This window comes from Pezoporus wallicus, unplaced genomic scaffold, assembly GCF_028554395.1.
Source record: "Pezoporus wallicus isolate ANWC-B61680 ecotype Strahan unplaced genomic scaffold, APGP_CSIRO_Pwel_v1 contig_6658, whole genome shotgun sequence".
NCBI classification, from domain to species: Eukaryota; Metazoa; Chordata; class Aves; order Psittaciformes; family Psittacidae; genus Pezoporus; species Pezoporus wallicus.
In genome coordinates this window covers 2,730,883-2,752,748 of record NW_026642312.1, presented here as the reverse complement: position 1 = coordinate 2,752,748, position 21,866 = coordinate 2,730,883, and the positions used below count along the sequence as shown (strand labels likewise).

General features: G+C 37.6%; 1 protein-coding gene across 1 annotated transcript in view; it reads right to left on the bottom strand.

The window, feature by feature from the left end:
- Window positions 1-379: 379 nt before the first annotated feature.
- DNAH5 (dynein axonemal heavy chain 5) overlaps window positions 380-21,866 on the bottom strand; it is a 119,677-nt gene continuing 98,190 nt past the window's right edge. Inside the window, exons 66-79 of the mRNA XM_057428820.1 lie at window positions 20,309-20,552; window positions 19,226-19,340; window positions 18,584-18,774; window positions 18,042-18,163; window positions 17,133-17,282; window positions 13,393-13,638; window positions 11,649-11,868; window positions 10,785-10,990; window positions 9,758-9,961; window positions 8,923-9,138; window positions 4,919-5,131; window positions 3,409-3,561; window positions 1,340-1,571; window positions 380-846 (exon numbers count right to left, since the gene is read on the bottom strand). Coding sequence (XP_057284803.1) covers window positions 695-846; window positions 1,340-1,571; window positions 3,409-3,561; window positions 4,919-5,131; window positions 8,923-9,138; window positions 9,758-9,961; window positions 10,785-10,990; window positions 11,649-11,868; window positions 13,393-13,638; window positions 17,133-17,282; window positions 18,042-18,163; window positions 18,584-18,774; window positions 19,226-19,340; window positions 20,309-20,552 — 2,664 coding nt within the window. The 3' untranslated portion in view covers window positions 380-694. The remainder of the gene's footprint in view (window positions 847-1,339; window positions 1,572-3,408; window positions 3,562-4,918; window positions 5,132-8,922; window positions 9,139-9,757; window positions 9,962-10,784; window positions 10,991-11,648; window positions 11,869-13,392; window positions 13,639-17,132; window positions 17,283-18,041; window positions 18,164-18,583; window positions 18,775-19,225; window positions 19,341-20,308; window positions 20,553-21,866) is intronic.

Sequence of the window (21,866 nt, the reverse complement as noted above, 5' to 3'; positions counted from 1 at the left end):
TATTTTCTTCCGATCCATTACATATTTATAAGTCATAAGCCAGATAGAAAGGAATTTTGGCAGCTGTCAAATGTTTGTTTTCCTACAGAACACCATGAAACTGTTCTCCAAATGGTGAAAGAGGTGTAACATTTTTCCAGTCTCACCTTCTTTATTTAGACAGCAAGCAAACTAGAAGCTATCATCTAGGAGATAAATCTTAGGACATCATCTTGAGGTTTACTAACTAATATGAATGAGCAACTGGGCTTAGCTTTCCAAAGATATACACACATGCACACACACACACACACACACACACACAAAAGAAAAGCTTTTCATTTAGCAGGTTGAATGTAAGCCCTGATACAAGGATATTTATCACTTAAAAGTAACAACATTCGAGTCAATGAATCTTTATTCAAGATAAAATTGAGCACACAATAGTGAGATGGGAACACTAAATATTTGTCATTATTGTTGAAGACATCAAAGGTAACACTTCAATCTTATTCACCAAAATTTATATCACTCTAAGATTTAGCATTCATAAGCCTATTGTAGAGGTTTATTGAGAACAGTTTTCTAAAAATACTATAACGGAGTCTATGCCTTAGAAAATATATTTTTAGAAGTGATCCGTTATACAGCTAACTACATATTGATGTTTATATTTAAAAAACAGAAAAGAACCCTTAGTAAACTTTCTTTTACTTTACTTGACATCACACAGAAGTGCTACCCCACGCAGTACCCAGTGCTCTGGAGGCTGAAGGGTTTTTAGATCCACAGCAGCAATGTAATTCATATCTGTTCTAATGGTCTTTTTGTAGACAGGACATGAATAAAGACGTGGATCTTTTGAAGCTAAAAAGACAAAAGAGACATAAAAACGAATGAAATTAGGTTGAAAAACCAGAGCCCTAATGGACTGGGCATAAGGCAAATGTAAATTTGAACTAATTCTCTGATACAGAGATTACAGAGTTTAAGTATATAAATATTGATCTTCTCAATCTAGGACAGATATTGTCAATGGAAGACTGAATGTAAACATGTTTTTTTCAGAGGAGCCAGGGAACAGCTCATCTGTAATAGGTTTAAAAGGTTGTTAACACCATTAGGACCAGAAGGTAGAGACTTTTCTAAATATTAGGTAAAAAAAAAATGCCAATTATTAAGGAAGGTTGAAAGCTTATTTTACATGGAAGACTCATAAGTCTCCCCCATTGAAAAAGATGCACTATGTATACAATGAACAGCAACAGCCTCACAAATCCCTAAAGCCCAAAAGTCTTCCATGCAGTTGAATAAAAAGTTGTTCTACCAAAATAACACCCTTTACAATACAGTTACTTACTGTTATTCTCTGCATACATCCTTATAACTGGCATCATCTCAAACACCACCTTGGGCTTTGCTTCAGTCAGTCTCATGTTTCTTCTGTCCCAGCCAGCTCCTTCCAAATACAGCCCATACACATATACACCTTCTGAAGGAGGACTTGTGATATCATCCTTCATCCATTTCGTGACCTCATTGCACAGCACTACACTGTCAAGAGCCCATCCTTTGTTAGCCCTTGTTATTTCCTGACCAAAATGAATGAAAGTATGGAGGTTACATTTTTTCATGAGCCATTTTTCCACAGCATTTATTAGGAAAAAAAGAAAAAAAACAAAAACAAAAACAAAAAACCTCCACACAAAAAAAAAACCACCAAATGCAAACTTCCTATGATATCCATGTTTACAGAAGTTTGACTTCTAAGCTTTTGATGGCATAGTACTACAAGAAGACTTCCAGTACTTCATCCACTATATTTTGTTTTCAATCTTTCTATTATATGCAGTATCTGAGGAACATACCAAGTAACACAAACTCTGAATGCCAATGGTAGCTGGCTTTTGCAAATATGAAAATTTCAGTTTTCATAAGATGATAAAACATTAATTGGATGTGCTAAGTAAAACAGTTCCAGTGACAAAACCAAGATGTTTAATTTGATGCATATTTTCCAGGGTTACATTCCTCTTTCTGTACTTGTACTTTCATTAACTGTATCTTTAACAATGAGTAAGAGCTTGCTCAGCTCCAAAGCTACATATAGAGACTGCAAATCACCAGAGAACACTTGAAGATAGATATGCTTAAGATTCAACATATACTTCAAATTTAGTCAGTTGGTGCACTGAACAACACTCATTTATCTTAGAATCATAGAACAGTTAGGGTTGGAAAGGACCTGAAGATCATCTAGTTCCAACCCCCCTGCCATGGGCAGGGACACCTCACACTAAACCATATCACCTGGCCTTGAACACTGCCAGGGATGGAGCATTCACAGCCTCCCTGGGCAGCCCATTCTAGTGTCTCACCAACCTAACAGGAAAGAACTTCCTCCTTATATCCAATCTAAACTTCCCCTGTTTAAGTTTGAACCCGTTACCCCTTGTCCTGTCACTACAGTCCCTAACGAAGAGTCCCTCTCCAGCATTCCTATAGGTACCCTTCAGATACTGGAAGGTTGCTATGAGGTCTCCATGCAGCCTTCTCTTCTCCAGGCTGAACAGCCCCAACTTTCTCAGCCTGTCTTCATACAGGAGGTGCTCCAGTCCCCTGAGCATCCTCGTGGCCCTCCTCTGGACTTGTTCCAACAGTTCCATGTCCTTTTTATGTTGAGGACACCAGAACTGCACACAATACTCCAAGTGAGGTCTCACGAGAGGAAAGTAGAGGGGCAGGATCACCTCCTTTGACCTGCTGGTCACGCTCCTTTTGATGCAGCCCAGGTTACGGTTGGCTTTCTGGGCTGCAAGCACACACTGCCGGCTCATGTTCATTTTCTCATCGACCAGCACCCCCACGTCCTTCTCCACAGGGCTGCTCTGAATCTCTTCTTTGCCCAACCTGTAGCTGTGCCTGGGATTGCTCTGACCCAGGTGTAGGACCTTGCACTTGGCATGGTTAAACTTCATCCCTTGCTATCCCATGCCATTAAGTTATGCCAGACCTGAGACTTATCCCAGTCTTGTAAATGTTTTCCAAGGTCTTTATTTGAAGTAATTTGAATTAATATTTTTCCCCTACTGCACTTAATTAGCTGCTCTAAAAGAACAGGAATCTTCTCAGGAATATCTCAATGGTAACATTAGACATTGCCTCCAGTCTATCTTCATAATGTTATAAGGTAGCCCTTAATATAGTAGCTTGGTCAAAGCAGGAAATATATTTTAATATGTTGGTCATTGATATACAGAAAAATATCTGGATATTTCACTCAGGAAATACTAAACTGTTATGCAGTCATGTATCTTCCCCCCTGACATGATGGAGCCATGTGTATAACTCAGCCTTTATCTCAATATTTATTTTTGTTTTTTTAAAGTGTAACAGAATAAGTAGAGTGAGACTTGAAACACAATTTACCTGTCTCATTGCAGTTAAAAATCCCTGAGGATTAAAAAAACCCGTCATCCAAAAGCAGTTTGGTCGGCTTTCAAAAATCCACTTGTAAAACTGGTGGTTTCTTTCTAGAAGCTCAGTAAACCAGAAACCAAGAGTACTGGAAGCCCAAGATGCCTAAAAATAGTAAACAGGATATTCATTCTTTAGTTTTATTTGAAAGTTTAAAAACATCAAATTCATCTCAAGAAAAGGTAATTCTTCACATGACAGTAAATATCAATCTTAATAAAGCATATTTAAAGCTAATTTTTCATATCTTAACTTTTAACCAGATAAATGTTGCATCCCACTGAAACCTGAAAGAACTTCTTGTTTTGTTCAAATTCATGCCTACCTTTCCATTTAGCCATGCTTAATGCTTTGTGTGGTAATTGTCCATTTAATGATGTTTTTGCAAAATTAGATACCTATGTAAACTAAGAAAAAATATTATATACATGTCTTTCTAAAGCCAAGGTCAATGCATCAAGATAACAGGCTTTCTGCCAAAACTATTCTGCTCTTTCTGGAAAAATTAGGTAAGGAAAATTGAGCTTAGACTACGTGAAAATTTATGAATATTTTTCTCTTTGAATAGTTGTATCACACTTGTGCTGTGAAGCATCTGCTTTGGTCTATGTTTTTGTACCATTTTATTTTGTCAATAAAAACAAAACAAGCAAATGCCAAAAAAAACCTCCCCGTTTTTCTTTTCAGCAGTTGATCTATTTGTTCCTGAATACAATTTCCATGGGGAGAGGCTGAGAGAGCTGAAGGAGAGAAGGCTCAGAGGAGATATTATCAATATTTGTACCTCATATGTGGAAAACTGAAGAAGATGGAGCCAGACCCTTTTCAGTGATAGGAGAAGAAACAATGGACACAAGATGAAATGTGCTAATTTAATTTAAAGTTAAGATTTTTTGGTTGCTTACTTGCTTGCTTGATAGTCATTTGGGTTTTTTGTTAGGAGTTTTTTACTGTGAGGGTGTCCAACACTGCAACAGGTTTCCCAGAGGGGTTGTGGATTCTTGATTCTGAAGAATCCTGGCAAACCTGGTCTAAGTGACCCTGCTTTCAGAAGTGGGGTTAAACTACACTATCTTCAGAGGTCCCTTCCAGCCTCTACTGCTTTCTGATTCTATGACTACAAGTTCTAATCTCAAAGAACAGCAACAATGTAGTTCACCAGTATGGGTGTTATTTTTTAAAATCTATCATCACATTTTAAGTTATTCTCTACTCTCTAGTTTTTTATCCTGTCAACACGCAACAAGCTGTCAAAATGGGAAATACCTGCATGTCCCACATTCATTTCCATTTTTATAAATGAGAGAGGGCTTGTTTTGTCTGTGTTTATTTTAGCCCAAAATCTATTCCAGCGGTTGCACAGTCCTGGTTGACACTTGTGTTTGAGAAAAGTATTTACTGTGTGCCAAGTAGTTTAACAGATTCATTTTGTAAGGAAAAAATAATAGTTATGTACACTTACTTTTTTCCAGCTAGCAGGAACCCTTCCATCATACATGCAATCTAAAGCATCCCTCAGATTTTCACTCATAACAATTGTCCCATCAATTGCAAGTTTTAGATCATTCAGAGTGCATCTCACTAAGGTAATAACTCTTTGCATTTGCTCAATCTCTTGTCGCAAAAATATGTTCATAGGCTGAAATGGTCCCATGTTCTTTAGTTTCTCTTTTACCTGTAGGTAAAAAAACAACGATCCTTCAGCAGAAGCAAAAGACAAAGGTGGCTTTATGCCAAGGCTAGGCCCCAATACAATTTATAAGACATAATACTTTTATATAGGTAGTTAAATGGTCAGTTTGGCATCTTCCTTGAATAATCTGCAAGACAGATATTTTCCGAGAGAGATTTATGACACTGAGACTGGCTATGGTTTTAGTCTAGCTCACAGTTTAGAGTGTATACCTTTCTATGAGCTAACATTGCTTAAACAGCACGTAGGCTATACCCCACTTCAAGGATTTCAGCTTTAATTCCAACAGACAGTTCTCAAGGTTCACTTTCCACAAACCGATCAAGAGCAATTGCCCCAGCCACTTTGCCTCAGCATAGTAGTGCTATTTATCAGCAATGCCTAAGAACTATCACAATTCCAGGCAGTCTTGTATTCTAATAAAACTTGCTAATATATTTTTAATTAAAAGTGTAAAGTTAGCAAATTAACAACAACTGTATGGACAGAACCAGAATTTTTTGTGGTCAATATGGTCCTTCAGGAAATAAGTGAAAATATTATATGTAACAGATATTGAATCCTGTGCAGGGTAACAGCCTTACTATTATAACTAATTATTACTAAGAACTTAGTAATATGCATAACAAAAATTTATCAGTATTCTGCTAAACAAAAGTAATTTAAATAATTATCACCCTGTGAAACTATTTAGTGCTCCCCATTTGTTTTTATTAATATAAACTGAATTTCAATTTGTCATTTCTGATCAGAGCTGATCTGCCCAAAAATAGCTCTTGTAAACTTAACAGAGTTAAGTACTCCTACACAGTGATACTATATAATATATCTTTATTAAGCCACATATCTATTCCTGGAGATGTCAAGTAGAATTTTAAGAGTTGAACTAACAGCTACCAGGAGATTTAGCCCATCACTGAAGCAGTACCCTTCTGAGAAACTCAGCAAATTGCAATCCTTTGCAGACACCTGGTTAAGCCCTTTGGAGGGTCATAAAGCTCAGACTTCTAGAAGGACAGTAGGTCAGAAACTTCATCAAGTGCAAACTTTTGGAAGACTGCTAGATAGTCAGTATTCCCAGTTCAGATAGATTAACTGACCTGTTTGGATAAAATTTATTATTATTATTCTATTTGAGGGAAGAAAGTTTACATAATACAAAACAGGGTACAGAAAACATAAGACAGATGTAAAACATTAAGAGAGTTCATACTCATGAGCATACCACACATAAGGGAAACTTACTACTCTGCAAATACAGTAAAGAGAGTGTTTGATTGTACAAGCCTTCTTTCTCCTTCTCATAGCTCAGCATCCTGACAGAAGAAATTTGGCATTTATAAGCCACCTAATCCTTGTACAAAGGTCCTCATGCTAACTTCCATTAAAGTCTAAGTGAAGTGGCAGAAGACTAAGGATAAGAGATTAAATTCTCCTCAAGGAGATGGCAGGCAAATTATCTAATTAATAATACATCTTACTGCCTAGATGAGCAGACTACTCTGAGTATCTGTTAAAATACAAACATGGGTGTGAACCTTTTCGCTAATGACTTATTAGGGTGATTCACATCCATTTCCTAACAAAAGTGTTGTAAATGCTTTATTACTGACATATCTAATCTTACTTATTTTCAAGCATTTGTAAATATAATGAAACACAACAGTTCAACATCTCCTGATACAGAAAATATAGGAACCTTAAGTAATTTACTAGCATTTTCTTCTTGTTTATTTGAAAGCCATAACCAGGCTCACCTGGGAAATAACACGGTGGATGGATGATGGCAGAGCGGTGGATGTGGTCTACCTTGACTTCAGCAAAGCATTTGACACAGTCTCCCACAGCATCCTCACGGCTAAACTGAGGAAGCGTGGACTGGATGATCAGGTAGTGAGGTGGACTGCGAACTGGCTGAAGGAGAGAAGCCAGAGAGTTGTAGTCTATGGGGCTGAGTCTAGTTGGAGGCCTGTAACTAGTGGAGTGCCTCAAGGGTCAGTACTGGGACTGGTATTATTTAATATATTCATCAACGATTTAGATGAGGGAATCGAGTGTACTATCAGCAAGTTTGCTGATGACACTAAGCTGGGAGGAGTGGCTGACGTGCCAGAAGGCTGTGCTGCCATCCAGCGAGACCTGGACAGGCTGGAGAGTTGGGCAGGGAATAACTTGATGAAATTTAACAAGGGAAAGTGTAGAGTCCTGCATCTGGGCAGGAACAACCCCAGGTTCCAGTATAGGCTGGGGAACGACCTGTCAGAGAGCAGTGTAGGGGAGAGGGACCTGGGGGTCCTAGTGGATGACAGGATGACCATAAGCCAACACTGTGCCCTTGTGGCTAAGAAGGCCAATGGCATCCTGGGGTGTATTAGAAGGGCAGTGGTTAGTAGGTCGAGAGAGGTCCTCCTTCCCCTCTACTCTGCCCTGGTGAGACCGCATCTGGAGTATTGTGTCCAGTTCTGGGCCCCTCAGTTCAAGAAGGACAGGGACCTGCTGGAGAGAGTCCAGCGAAGGGCAACTAAGATGATTAAGGGAGTGGAGCATCTCCCTTATGAGGAAAGACTGAGGGAGCTGGGTCTCTATAGTTTGGAGAAGAGGAGACTGAGGGGTGACCTTATTAGTGTATATAAATATATAAAGGGGGAGTGTCACGAGGATGGAGCCAGGCTCTACTCAGTGGCAAACAATGATAGGACAAGGGGTAATGGGTACAAACTGGAACACAAGAGGTTCCACTTAAACTTGAGAAGAAACTTCTTCTCAGTGAGGGTGACGGAACACTGGAACAGGCTGCCCAGGGAGGTTGTGGAGTCTCCTTCCCTGGAGACATTCAAAACCCGCCTGGACACATTCCTGTGTAACCTTATCTAGGTGTTCCTGCTCCGGCAGGGGGATTGGACTAGATGATCTTTCCAGGTCCCTTCCAATCTCTAGCATACTGCGATACTGTGATAATGTCAGCATTCTAAAAATTCTGGAGCCCTAAAGGGTAATTAAGAACTATAGAAAGAGCCAGAAACACCACAAATTGTCCAAACACCCAAACTGTAGTCTCCAGAATGAGGCTACAGAATACAGTCAACTGGAGTGTCCATGTATTTAGCCATTAGTAAATGTATTCTAACTGTAAGAAAACCCCCTCACCTTGAGAGACATTCTATCTTCAACACAAACAGATGGCAAGCTGCTCTTTCAGACAAGAAATGACTGCAAGGCAGCAGGCATCCATTACAAATATAGTTACATAGGCTGTTGTACGTTAATAGGGATCCTGAGACACTAACACTAGGCTTCAGTCAATGAAACCTGCCACTTGACAAGCTTTTCGGCATTCACTTCACAGACAAAGAAAGCAGCCTAAAAATATCTCCGGCATATAACCTGAATCCCAAAGTAATACATATGCTAAAGCTGTAATACTTTTAGAAACTCAAATACACTTGCAACATGATCTCAGTTCTTTACTGCGTCAACACCTTTAGTTAAAAGCTGGTGATGCTACCTCCCCCATAGTGCAAACGACAACTTAAGCATTAAGTGGTTTAATATTTTGAAAAAGCTCTTACAGAAGCACTTGAGTGCACATTTAGTGACTTCATCATAAATGTTAAGAGTCTAGTCAGACTTCTTTAAAATGCAGTTTTGAAGCATTGCCAGTATAAATGGATTCATGCATGGTTTTAAAAAAATAATAGTTGCTTTTTTTTTTTTTTTTAATCCACACAAAACAAGATGGAGCAAATGTTTTTGACAGAATTTCATTAACTCACTTCAAAAGGTACATAATCAGCGGGAAGCTTTTCTAGCATATCATCAGCCAGTCTGGAGACAACTGCCTCTCGGGTTTCTCCTCCTCCACCAGTACTATCTTTAGGCTGAATGTTGAGGATGATGTCCAATACATCCTTGGAAAGTTTAGTTTGGTAAGTGATATCCGCATTGGGGTGCAAACCAAACACCTCTGGTGTGTCATAAGCAGGAAGGCTCTACACAGTAAAATATAAAGAGCACAACTGGAGATAGACTTATAAGCTAATTATTAAAAAACAGACAAAGAAATTGTACACAAACCCCAGAGAAACAAAAAACAAACTACACAAACAAAGCCAACCAACACACACACAAAACACATTGTAAAGAGACTAGATCTCTTCAAACAGTCTTAAGACAAATAACTTGCTGTAATCTGTTCATCATATCACAGCCCAAATCACAGCAAGATGAACAAAAAATTCAATTTTAATCTCTATATGCTATTTTAATAGTCATCTTGTACTTTCATATTTTTATATCTCTTATTTCTGTGAGGTTGTACCCAATGTCTAGAGTCCATTCTTTGCCCTCTTTATTAAGGGTGTGCCTTCAACTATGTCTCTCAAGCAAACCATATGATGAAGGAAAGATTCCTGTCATGGCAATGATAACATTGATGACAACAATAAAGTGTGACTAATAGATACATAGACTATTAGAAAGTAATAAACAGTTTGTGAACAAATGCCAAAACACAGTCAGAAGAAAAGTCAAAATACAAAGACTCAGGAACTTGTAAGATTCAAGTGAATTGGGGGGGGGGGGGGTTTTGAAAAGCTTTCATTTACCAACCTGTATGTACTGAAGGTATTGATCCACCATAGTACATTTAGGTATGTTGTATCCTTTGTAGAAGCTGAATTCCTGACTGAATGTGTTTTCATTGAACCAAACCTTTACAAAGGTATTCATGAGTCTTTTGTCATAGTCATCTGTCACACGACCACCATACTGGATCTCACCTATCATGTAACAAACAGTACTCCAGGAGATCCCCTAAAAGCAAGCAGAAAGCACTGACTTTAGCTAATCTTCTTCTCACCCATTTACATCTCTGTTAGTAAGAACAGCTTTCATACCAAGTCCTGCATCTCTGTCCCTTTTGGAAGAAAGTTATCTTCCTATTACTTTTTTTTCCTATAACCCTCAATTCCCAAAACACCCTCAAGGATTTATCAAAATAGAGTTCATTGACAACTAATACAGGAGGCTATTCTGGCATTTGGGCAAGAGTGATAGAGCTACATTCCAATCACGCTTTCAACTTCACTTAAAATGCCAATCACAAAGTGATCTTCCACAGACCTCTATATGACAACTAACTATATGACAACTAACCATATGACAGTGAGAAATGTAAGAGGAACTCTTATGCAATCATTTAAATCCACTTTCTATTTCTTTGTGCTGCCAAGATAGGTTGGAGGAGCCAAATCTTATTATTTTTACTCAGATTTAAACAAAAAAATATTTTAAATACAGTGGTCCATTTTAGACTATTTGACTGAATTAGCATTGAAAAGAAGGTCTCTGCTTCTAAAATTTATACTTCTGGTGTTTTCAGGGGAGATGTGTGGGAGGGATTTTTTTTAAATGTGCAAATTAATATAAAAATTTAACATGCACAGGATTAAAAATCTAATCTAAGCCTGTTCTTCTACAGACACATATACTTCAAATGTTAAATGCTTGTGGAAAGAAACAAAAGACTAATTCAAAATCTTGGTTGTGTTTCAGTTATTTGGAACCATGTATATACATTCCACTATTAGAAAGATTCATCACCCTAATCTACCTTCCCCACAAAAACATTCATTACCTTTTTGGCATTCGTGCCATCCAAGTGGTTTTGAATGAATTGCACAGTAGCATTGAAATCAGCTTGATTAAACTCATAGGGTATATTCCAACCCAGAGATCCAAACTTGCGTCTTTCTTGAACAGTGGAGTGTAGAAAGGCTACAGCATACAACATTGGCTTCCATTGTACCATGTCACTGACATCTAGTAAATCCTGGCTGACACCTATTGATATTGTAAGCGGACTTTATAAGAAACACAATAAAAGTACTTTTCAAAACTACTTCAAATCAGAGCTAAAACATCACTCCTAAAGATATTCAGTTGGCTCTCTACTTCTCCCAAAAGTAAATTATTGTCCTACAAAGTGTTCAGTGCTGAAAAATGTTTATTAAATCTCTCAAATCAAAAGAGTAAATTTAAGGGAAAACAAAACCAAAAAACATTCAGTGATAGATGAATTCACATTAAATTGCTTTTTGCACTATTATAAAATAAAACCTTTATTTTATACAATGTAAAGATCACTTAACAGCCAACAAAGATTAATATGTTGCTTTTCTGCCAAAAGACAAAAGAAGATTAAAAATGTAAACACTTTGAATTGAGATATGAGAAGGCAACACTTCAGAAAAGAAAAAGCATTTCCTGTTTTACTGTCCAATTAGTTCTGGCAACAGAACTTCATCAGATCTTATCTTCCTTTTAATTTTCAAAACTTCTAACTCAAACCAAGGATCAAGAGGTGTCCTGGCATCACTGTGATCAGTTCCTCATACTAGTTTACATCTACTACCAGTGGCTACAATGTGACCACACGTAACACCAGAGAGTCCAAATATGGACGAAATGAAATTTAAATTATTACCACTTCAGCACTCACCACTGTATGTTCTCCTTAGTCCAGCTCTGAGTCCTTGTGGTGGTTCATTGGTAAATTTTATAGACATTTGAAGAAGGGTGATGGGGAACTGTTTATGAATGTCAGTTGTCATCCACAGTCGAAAGCTTTCATTGACAGTCTCTGTCTCTATCACAGTGTCCATCAACTCATCCAAAAAGTCTAGTCCAAGGTGGCAGTTTTGTAGAAGTGCCCAACCTCCCTAGTTTAAAAGAGCAGAATATGAAATTATCAATGTTTACAAATTTAAAAACCACCTAAAAATCACTCTATGTTGTAGGTTAGGAACAAAGCAGACACATCTAATATATAACGAAATATAGCATGTTTAAGTGCTTATCGGAGCTGTTACAAGAGGAAATAATCCACAGTCGATTTTGGACCACTAGCTCACCAAATCAAAACCAAGGCCTTAGTCATCTGATTTCATGTACATTTCATGTACAAACAGGGACCAGTATCAATAGTAAAGGTACACATGCAAATAAAAATTTTTTTTTTTTTTTCCAAAGAAAGCTTATGTGAGCTAAGATGTGGGCCGTTCCTTCTGGAGGCGTTGTTAGCTTGCTTTATCATCTAAACAAATGTTCTTCACTTATCCCACCTGGTCTTCTTTGTTAGCTTGCTTTATCATCTAAACAAATGTTCTTCACTTATCCCACCTGGTCTTCTCAAGTAGTCCCTACCTTTCCCATTTCAGTACATTTAAAACATGTCTGGACATGATTATAGTACTGATAAAAACATAAATGTTGACTTATATAAGGAAGCTCAGAAGTAGTTCCATACAGCAGGCTGCTAAACCATGTTCCTCACAAGGGTCACAAGCTTGGAAAATAACCAAACATACATACTTAATTAATGTATTGCTATTGATCAATAGATACCAGACTTTCTAACATGAATTACCATACTTCATATAGACATCTCTCATACCTCTTCATTAAGAGAGTATGTGAGACAGTGAGGGAAAGTACTGCATTTCTCTTAACAAAAGGAGCTCCTCTTCCCTGTCTTTTGCTAATTAGCTCTCAATGTGAAGTTGTCAAATGAGAATCTGAAGCACAAATCAGAGGAAAATTGGTTATACAGACAGGAAAGAAGCTCATAACATGGAAGTGTAAGTTTTAAACTGTTCACATGAGCAGGCATAGCAGTACTACCACCTGATGGGCAAAGCTAAATTAGGATATCTCGGGTTTTATCCTCATACAGGAAATTTTATTCTTTAATCCCTACATGTTTCACCTGTAAAATGCTTGTGCTGTCAGATTGTCTATCCCAATTTAAAATCCAGGCTATTGAAATTCAAAATATTTTGCTATACAACCAAGGTTATGTAGCTATCAATAGTATATTTGGAATTAATCTTCTTCAACAAAATATGTTTCTATTACTAAAAATAGAAAACTAAAAAAATGTTGTGGAACACTTGCTGAAGAATATACACTATCCATGCAATCCAAGCAATTCAGCTATTTTCATCAGTCAACAAGCTAGAACAAAAATTCCATTTTATGTGAAAAACACTATTTGCTGCACAATATCAAGAAGTTTGTTATAGCCAATTAAATGACTATGAAAAGACGGTTCTATTGCTGAGGACATTTGCTTACACAAATAAATACAGCATTAATTACCCACCAAACCTATATTTCATAACAGGAATTTCATTTCTAAGTGTTTAATACAGACAAAGAAAAACATCCAGATTTTTGTTCCTTACATGAGCCATGGTCTGCTGTAGAAGTTTACGAGCATGAATGTCTTGCCCCTGGCCCATGGAAACATAACGTGTCTCTATCTTCAGTCTTTTTCCCAAGGCGATAATTGAGTCCGTAGGATCAGAACCCATGGAAAGAAAGCATATGAGAGGAGTACGTGGATCTGACTCTTCCCATGTTTCCTCCAAGTCCAAGATGACTCCCTCCGCATATTTCTCCCCCATAGTGTCAATAATGTATTTTCTTGCCTACATTAAAAAGGATAAATTTAACCCGTGATACAATCATTTAATGCTGTTTTCTTCCCAGTGTAAATACAACCAATAAATAAACTGACACTACTATAAATTTATATCAGAAATATAAATATGCAATGAATTTATTTTCACATGTTAACATACCATAGAATCTTAGAATCATAGAATAGTTAGGGTTGGAAAGGACCTTAAGATCATCAGGTTCCAACCCCCTGCCATGGGCAGGGACACCTCACACGAAACAATGCCACCCAAGGCTTTGTCCAACCTGGCCTTGAACACTGCCAGGGATGGAGCATTCACAACTTCCTTGGGCAACCCATTCCAGTGCCTCACCACCCCAAGAGGAAAGAATTTCTTCCTTATATCCAATCTAAACTTCCCCTGTTTAAGTTTTAACCCGCTACTCCTTGTCCTGTCACTATAGTCCCTAATGAAGAGTCCCTCCCTAGCATTCCTATAGGCCCCCTTCAGATACTGGAAGGCTGCTATGAGGTCTCCATGCAGCCTTCTCTTCTCCAGGCTGAACAGCCCCAACTTCCTCAGACTATCTTCATATGGGAGGTGCTCCAGTCCCCTGATCATCCTCGTGACCCTCCTCTGGACTTGTTCCAACAGTTCCATGTCCTTTTTATGTTGAGGACACCAGAACTGCACACAATACTCCAAGTGAGGTCTCATGAGAGCAGAGTAGATGGGCAGGATCACCTCCTTTGACCTGCTGGTCATGCTCCTTTTGATGCAGCCCAGGATACAGTTGGCTTTCTGAGCTGCAAGCGCACACTGCCAGCTCATGTTCATTTTCTCACCGACCAGCACCCCGAAGTCCTTCTCTGCAGGGCTGCTCTGAATCTCTTCTTTGCCCAACCTGTAGTTGTGCCTGGGATTGCTCCAACCCAGGTGTAGAACCTTGCACTTGTCATGGTTAAACTTCATCAGGCTGGCATCAGCCCACCTCATGAGCGTGTCGAGGTCCCTCTGGATGGCATTCCTTCCCTCCAGCATTATCAACCGAACCACACAGCTTGGTGTCATCGGCAAACTTGCTGAGGGTGCACTCAATCCCACTGTCCATGTCACCAACAAAGATGTTGAACAAGACCGGTCCCAACACCCATCCCTGAGGGACACAACTCATTACTGGTCTCCAGCTGGACACTGTGCCACTGACCACAACTCTTTGTGTGCGGCCATCCAGCCAGTTCTTTATTCACTGAGTGGTCCATCCATCAAATTGATGTCCCTCCAATTTAGAGACAAGGATGTCGTGTGGTACAGTGTTGAATGCTTTGCACAAGTCCAGGTAGATGACATCAACTGCTCTACCCCTGTCCATCAGTTCTGTAGCCCCATATAGAAGGCCACCAAATTGGTCAGGCAGGACTTCCCCTTAGTGAAGCCATGCTGGCTGTCACCAAGCACCTTGCTGTTTTGCATATGCCTTAGCATGCCTTCCAGGAGAATCTGCTCCAAGATTTTGCCAGGCACACAGGTGAGACTGACTGGTCTGTAATTCCCCGAGTCATCCATTTTCCCCTTCTTGAAAATGGGGGTTATATTTCCCTTTTTCCAGTCATCGGGAACTTCACCTGACTGCCATGATTTCTCAAATATGATGGCCAGCGGCTTAGCAACTTCATTTGCCAGCTACTTCAGGATCCACGGATGGATTTCATCAGGTCCCATGGACTTGTGTACGTTTAGGTTTTTAAGATGATCCCGAACCAGATCCTCACCTGCAGTGGGCGCAAGGTCTTCATTCTCACAGTCCCTGCATCTGCCTTCCAAGGCTTGGGTTGTGTGGTCAGAGCCTTTTCAGTGAAGACTGAGGCAAGGAAGTCATTCAGAACTTCAGCCTTCTCCACATCCTGTGTAGCTAGTTCTCCCGATAGCTTCTGGAGGGGGCCTACATTGTCCCTAGCTTCCCAGACAACATCCCTGCATTCTTCCCAGGCTGCCTGTCCTTGCTTCCACCTTTTATATGCCTCTTTTTTTCCTTAGAATTTTCCTCATTAGCCCCTTATCCATCCAAGGAGGTCTCCTGGCCCTCCTGCTGCACTTCTTTCTAGTTGGGATGCGACACTCCTGAGCTTGTAGCAGATATTTTGAACCTTATAAGACCAGTTAAAATTTCAAAAATAATTAGTCTATTATATATACCTGGATGCATGTTTATATATAATACCTGTTATTACAGTATAATAAAAATAATAACCTTAGTAAACCTTTTGAAAGGTTTTAATGATTTAAAAATTGTATCTCCACTAGGCAGCAAAGCTTCTAACCTTAAAAATCTAGCTTCCCTTTCCAAATACTTAAGAAAAAGGGAGGAAAGCATGGAAGATATGCTTCCAGGACCTTTCCAACCTTCATGCTTGAACAAACAATGAATTGACAGTAGCAATGATGAAAATAACTGCTGCTAAGTAGAAGATTGAGCGGAACATATAGAAGCCATCTCTGTCTTTTCTTATGTATTTCAAAAATTGTTATTGCTCCTGAGAACTGAGAAATAGAAAAAGCTCTTTCAAACAGTCTGAGGTTATATTTCTTGCACTGTTTCCCACTACATTGCTTTTGTCTTAGACCAATCTTCCCATTATTAACTCTGGGTTACTTCTCAGAGACAGAAGATATTTAGCAGTTGTTGTTTGATATAATACCAGTTTTCATAAAACCATCATAAGACAGAAGTGTGTCTTGCCCCCATTAACAAAACTGAGGAACTAATTTTGTATGTTCCACTTCAAAAACCTAGCACACGTCTGAGAAATTCATCATGGAGTACCATTTACCCTTCTGTTGACTACAGTTACACTAATTGCCAAGACTTTCTCTGACTCTAGTTACAATATCTTAAGTTTTGCCTCCATAAAATTAATACACTTTAGTGACACATTCTGACATGAGTAAATTTCCAGCCATTGCTCTGAAATCGTCAGAAATTGCATAATTCATACTTTTTTTCACTGAAGAACATGAAGATTAAAAATAGTCTTCTAGAAGCTGATTTTTCCTAAAAGTGGATCTAACCATTTAATAAACTTTAATTTTATATTTCTGTCCTTTCTAAATAGCCTTAAACTAAACATTTTGAACAGACCGTAGTGCAGACTTTTAAAAAAATATTTTACTTCAGCCTAACAGGAAGACACTTCTATAATTTGAGTATTATCAGCAAGGACAGTAAAAAATAACTTCTGAACTAATAAAGCAGAACTGAATAAACACATACATTTCCAGATGAAATCCTATCTCTCCATAAAATCACTAGCTAATATATGTTCAATATATTGGGATACTTTTACTAAAACTGCCCTTGAATACATTACTAGTCTGAAAAGGATTTCAGAAAATGTAATGTAAAGGTCCATTACAAAAAGGAGTTAAGGAGTTTAGCATTAAATAAAAAAGTACTGAACCGCAATCCTGTATCTATTATTCTAATGACAATTTAATAGACTATGTTGGCTACATATATTTACCTGAGCTATACTCCTGTCAGGACACCAAGATCTGATAAGAAGAAGATGTCTGAAGCAGTCCAGGGATTCACCATAGCCACTAGGAAGCAGTTCTTCTTCAGGATTCTCACTATCAAACCAGATTTTCCACTGTTTCTCTGCTCTGGAAATCTACAGTTATACCAACAAAGGAGTAAATCTCACTAAATAGATAAGTCACACACACAAAAAAAAAAAAAAAAGAAAAACGAGAAATTTTCATATTTTAAGTACAAAATTGTAGAATGCAACAATGCCCTTAAATATTCATATTCTGAAAAAACTAGCTACTACTCAGTGTTTTCCATTAATGACGTAATGGCACAGCAAGCTAGGCTCAGACATAGCTTTGAGAACACTAGGTATCTATTTACTCCCCACATGACTGTACAGAAAGTATTCTTCACATATAACAATTGCTATTTACTTGATCCATTAACTACCATACACTTAAGTCTCCATTAAGACTATTCATACAAGTGTTGAATTCACTGAACACACTTTCCCTAACTCTTACTCCATATAATCAGACAAATATTGGAACAAGCATCATAACACATAGTGTAAGAAAGCACAGCAGGAATGGAAGACAGTTTAACAATTGGAAGAAGGTTCAAGTTGCATTATGTGAAATGAATAATAGCAAGCTATATCCCAATTTTGAAAGTATTATATTACTATGGGGTGTGAAATGTTGCACTTTCTTCTTATTTCCAGAGGGGAGGGAGGGAGGTGTTAAATTTTTTTGTCAATACAGGTAGCTAAGAAGTTGGGGCTACAGCTGTGGGTATCTGCTGTCAGTTTCATTCTGTTCTGTAAAATAAGGCAGTTTCCCACTACATGCCTTGACCATTACTAGACAATCACTGTCAAACAAAAGCTTTTACTTACTTGATCAAGAATATCTGAAAATTGTTTAAGCTTACTAAGCTCCACCAAGTTCAGCCAAGTCATATCCAGAATCCATTTAGCTGGTTTAGGAGGACAAGCTTTCAGGTCTAAGGAAGCACCACCTGCATGAAATTAAATATCTTGGTAACGTAATATAAATTAATCTAAGCTTTCACATGAAGATATACTTGCATGCAGTGCTTGCATGCAGTTAAGACTAAAGCCATGAACTTGTCACATTTAGCTAAGAGTCTAATATTCTTTTAAACTGTTAGCATCACTTTTATGTTCCTATTTGCTTGCTTGTCCTCCTGCAGTTACCAAATAAACTCTACTCAAAGCTGTATTTGTTAGTAAAGTTCACTGCTACAAATCAGAACTGCTATACAATGTGCCGGTCACCAGAACAGAATAATAAACATGTATCCTTTCAATTGACTAGCTTCTCATCTGCAAAAGGAAGAAGCAAGTGGCTAGGAGATAAAACTGCAGCTCACAAAATAATACATATCCTCTACTTAAAATTGCTGTGTATTCCCAACCTTTAATAAGCGTCAGAAATTCTTCGTGTTTTACTCTGTTTCTTTGTATATCAATCTTCAGTGTAAGTAGTAATGTGAAAAGAAATTTGTGCTCTTCATAAAGTCCTCTGGCGGTGTATTTGAACACTTCATATGTCATATGTTCAATAATATTAGTAATCCTCTTGCTTGTTATAGGGCTTTTAGTAGACCTGTTGGAAAAAATGCCTGCAGTTGAATGCCACTATACATAGGTTTCACTAAAGAGAATATTATATAAAAGACAAAAAGACATATTTTAGAACATTCAAAACATGAAAAAGTAATAGGCCTCAAACAGAGAATACCAGATAGCAAGCTATCAACAACTTTTACATTGAAGGAGCAACAAAAACAAATTCCTTTCTAATCAAGGCTTCTGCATAGCTGAAAATCAGAATAGTATGTTTTTTAACTATCTAATTCTGAAGGACTGTAGGTACATTTAAAGTTTCTTTGCCTTGATAACTAACAGACAAAGGCTTATAGGTATTTAAACTGACAACTGTCAAGATTGTAACAAAGAACATGCTTTTTTCTGACATTAGGAACAAACATTTGTGATACTACAACTACCTCCAGGACTGGGTAAATACGAATCCTACTTATTGTTAGCTAAATTACCTGACTAGTGAGTGGTCAAAAAGCACCAAAAACTGCCGAAGTGAAGTCTGGTACATCACACTGACCATGCTCATCTCAGTAATAAGGAAGTACAAGATACTACCTCGAGTTGCAACTGAAGGACAGGAAAAAAGACTGTGTTCAAAGTAGAAATGCAAAGCAGAAAAACCTCAACTCTTTACAAATACAGTGAGTTTAACACTAATGTTAACTGATGATCCTTGAGTTGCTCCATTCTTTACCGGACAGAAAAATAATTGAAACATTTATTAATCCTCATTTATATATCAGAAAGAAAAATCTTTTCTATAATTAATACATACTATGTAAAGCCCAGATTGAAAGTATGAACATACCTGGAGAGCATCTGGATGGCATACTGCAACATTCACGTCATCAGTAGAACATATAAAAAGTATGATGGTTTGAAGTACTGTTTGAGTATTCAAATTTCTCTTTACAGACTTTTACAGGGGTCATATAAAATCCAAATGAACAATATTGATTTAACTTAGCCAGAACTGATTTAATTTACTTTCAACAATCATTTAGCTTTAAATACAAATGTTTTACAAAGTCTGCAATGATTTTTGGTATGCTAACTGTACCATTTTACACAATTCATAAAATGCAGGTGTAGCATTTTATTCCAGAAAGCATTTTTTCTTCTTCAATTTTTTCATATTTTCACTTGTCAGTTAAAAGCCACAAGACTAGTGAAATGTCTTATAATAACTTAAGGATCTATGATAGAATAACCAAATCATTCATCCAAACAGATATAAAAAGTATTTACAATTACACTGATGCCTGAAAGAATGTCAACATGCGAGCAATGGGAAGCCTAGGGAGACAACAGAAAATCCCATTTTATAAATTCCACATGAAGCATAATATTGACTATTTTCTCCACTGTAGCTCAGTGTGCTGTTTGCAAGATACGTTTTACTTACAGGAAAACACAAATCCTTCCCACCAGTATTATGGTCTTCCTGATCACATCTTACTATTTCTCCTGCTCTAAGTATTGCTGTTTTAACCATATGCTCCAGTCATTTGACTTTCATTACTACCTTCACTCACCAGGTCTGTACTCTTCCCGGGCCGAGTTGATCTGTACTTCAGTGTCAGCAGAAATTTGCAGCTTTTGTGTTACTTCCTCGGCAGTCTTCTTAGTGTTACTCAATGCAATTATTAGACTCTCATCATCTGCCAGAGAACCCTTAGTGCTTGTAAGTCGGAACAAGAGATTATCTTCTAGGTCTTTAATCCTCTTTTTGTTCATAGTCACATCTTCTATAAGATCTGTTCTTTCTTTCTCTAATTCCTGTTGGAACACATGGTAATATTTGGGAAACAGAAGAGTAATTGAAAATAAAAACAAAATAAAGCAAGGTATTTAGTTCTAAAAGTACTTATCCTACTAAAACAGTGTAGAGTCTTTGGGAAAAGAATTCATGTGGTTTTTCTAATGGGTATTTCTGAACCTACTACATAAGTATGCATTAACAAATCTTTTCAATAAATACTATGGAACGTGTTCATATCAGAATTAAAAGTTCAGAATAGTGATTGCTTTTCTTCTTTCCGTTTCAGAGAAAGACGAGTGCAAGCACCTTTCCAGATGCACAATTTTATTTCCCTCCATCTCATTTATTTCACATCCTCATTTATGCATTTTTTTCCAATCATCATGTTGAAAAATATAGTCCCAATAACAATGAGCATCCAGAGACACCAAATCAAGCACCAAATATTTCAAGAAATACATCTAAAGGTACTCCTCCATCAAACAGGGATAACTCCAGTCTCCCACTGAAATGCTTCATTGTCTAAGAAAAGAAAGAATGTAGAACTCACACCGAGTTGCTTCACTAGAAGTATTTAGTTTGTTATTTTTACTAATACAAACTGGGTGGTTTATATATCTACTTTGTTTCCCAGCAGTCATATATGAAAGGTGAATACCTGCTAACAGCTTTTCAGAGATTAAAGGCCTTTCAGCTCATTCTTATGCTACTCTTCAAATTAAACTTCAAAACTCATTGCAAATGAATCCCACGGATATAAAACTACTCTGTTAAAACAATACAGAATGTTTTTATACAGCAGAAAAACAAGAAAGAGGGAGGGGATGGGTTAACAGTCTTTCATAAGATAATATGCATCTGATGAATCAACAGTAAGTGAGCCAGTTGGTAGAAGTATTAGCTATGTCTACAGGAGCATTCCTTCACTGTTTACAAAGGGCTGGTAGATAGTTTTAACTAAGCTGGAACTGCATGTTCACTCCTCCTTTGCCAATTCCACTTCAGCAGTGCAGACAGGCTGTTACTATTTCAAAGAAACAGAAACAACACTAAGAAATATATGATAGCACTGGAGGCATTAAGAACCTCAGACCTTAGCAAGGCTCAAGGAAAGGTTTTACTCCACCATTTGAGTTGCCTTTATACAGATTTGGAACATTGTTACAACTTTTTGAAATTATTTTGTTTTCCCACACTCTGAACTAGTGATTTTCTCACTCACACATACTGCTGACGTTCCGAAGTATTTCAAACATTTAGTATTTGTAAAGAAAGTCCTTCTATCTTAGAAAGGAAATTTTAAAAAATCGTCTTCATCTCATTATTAGATT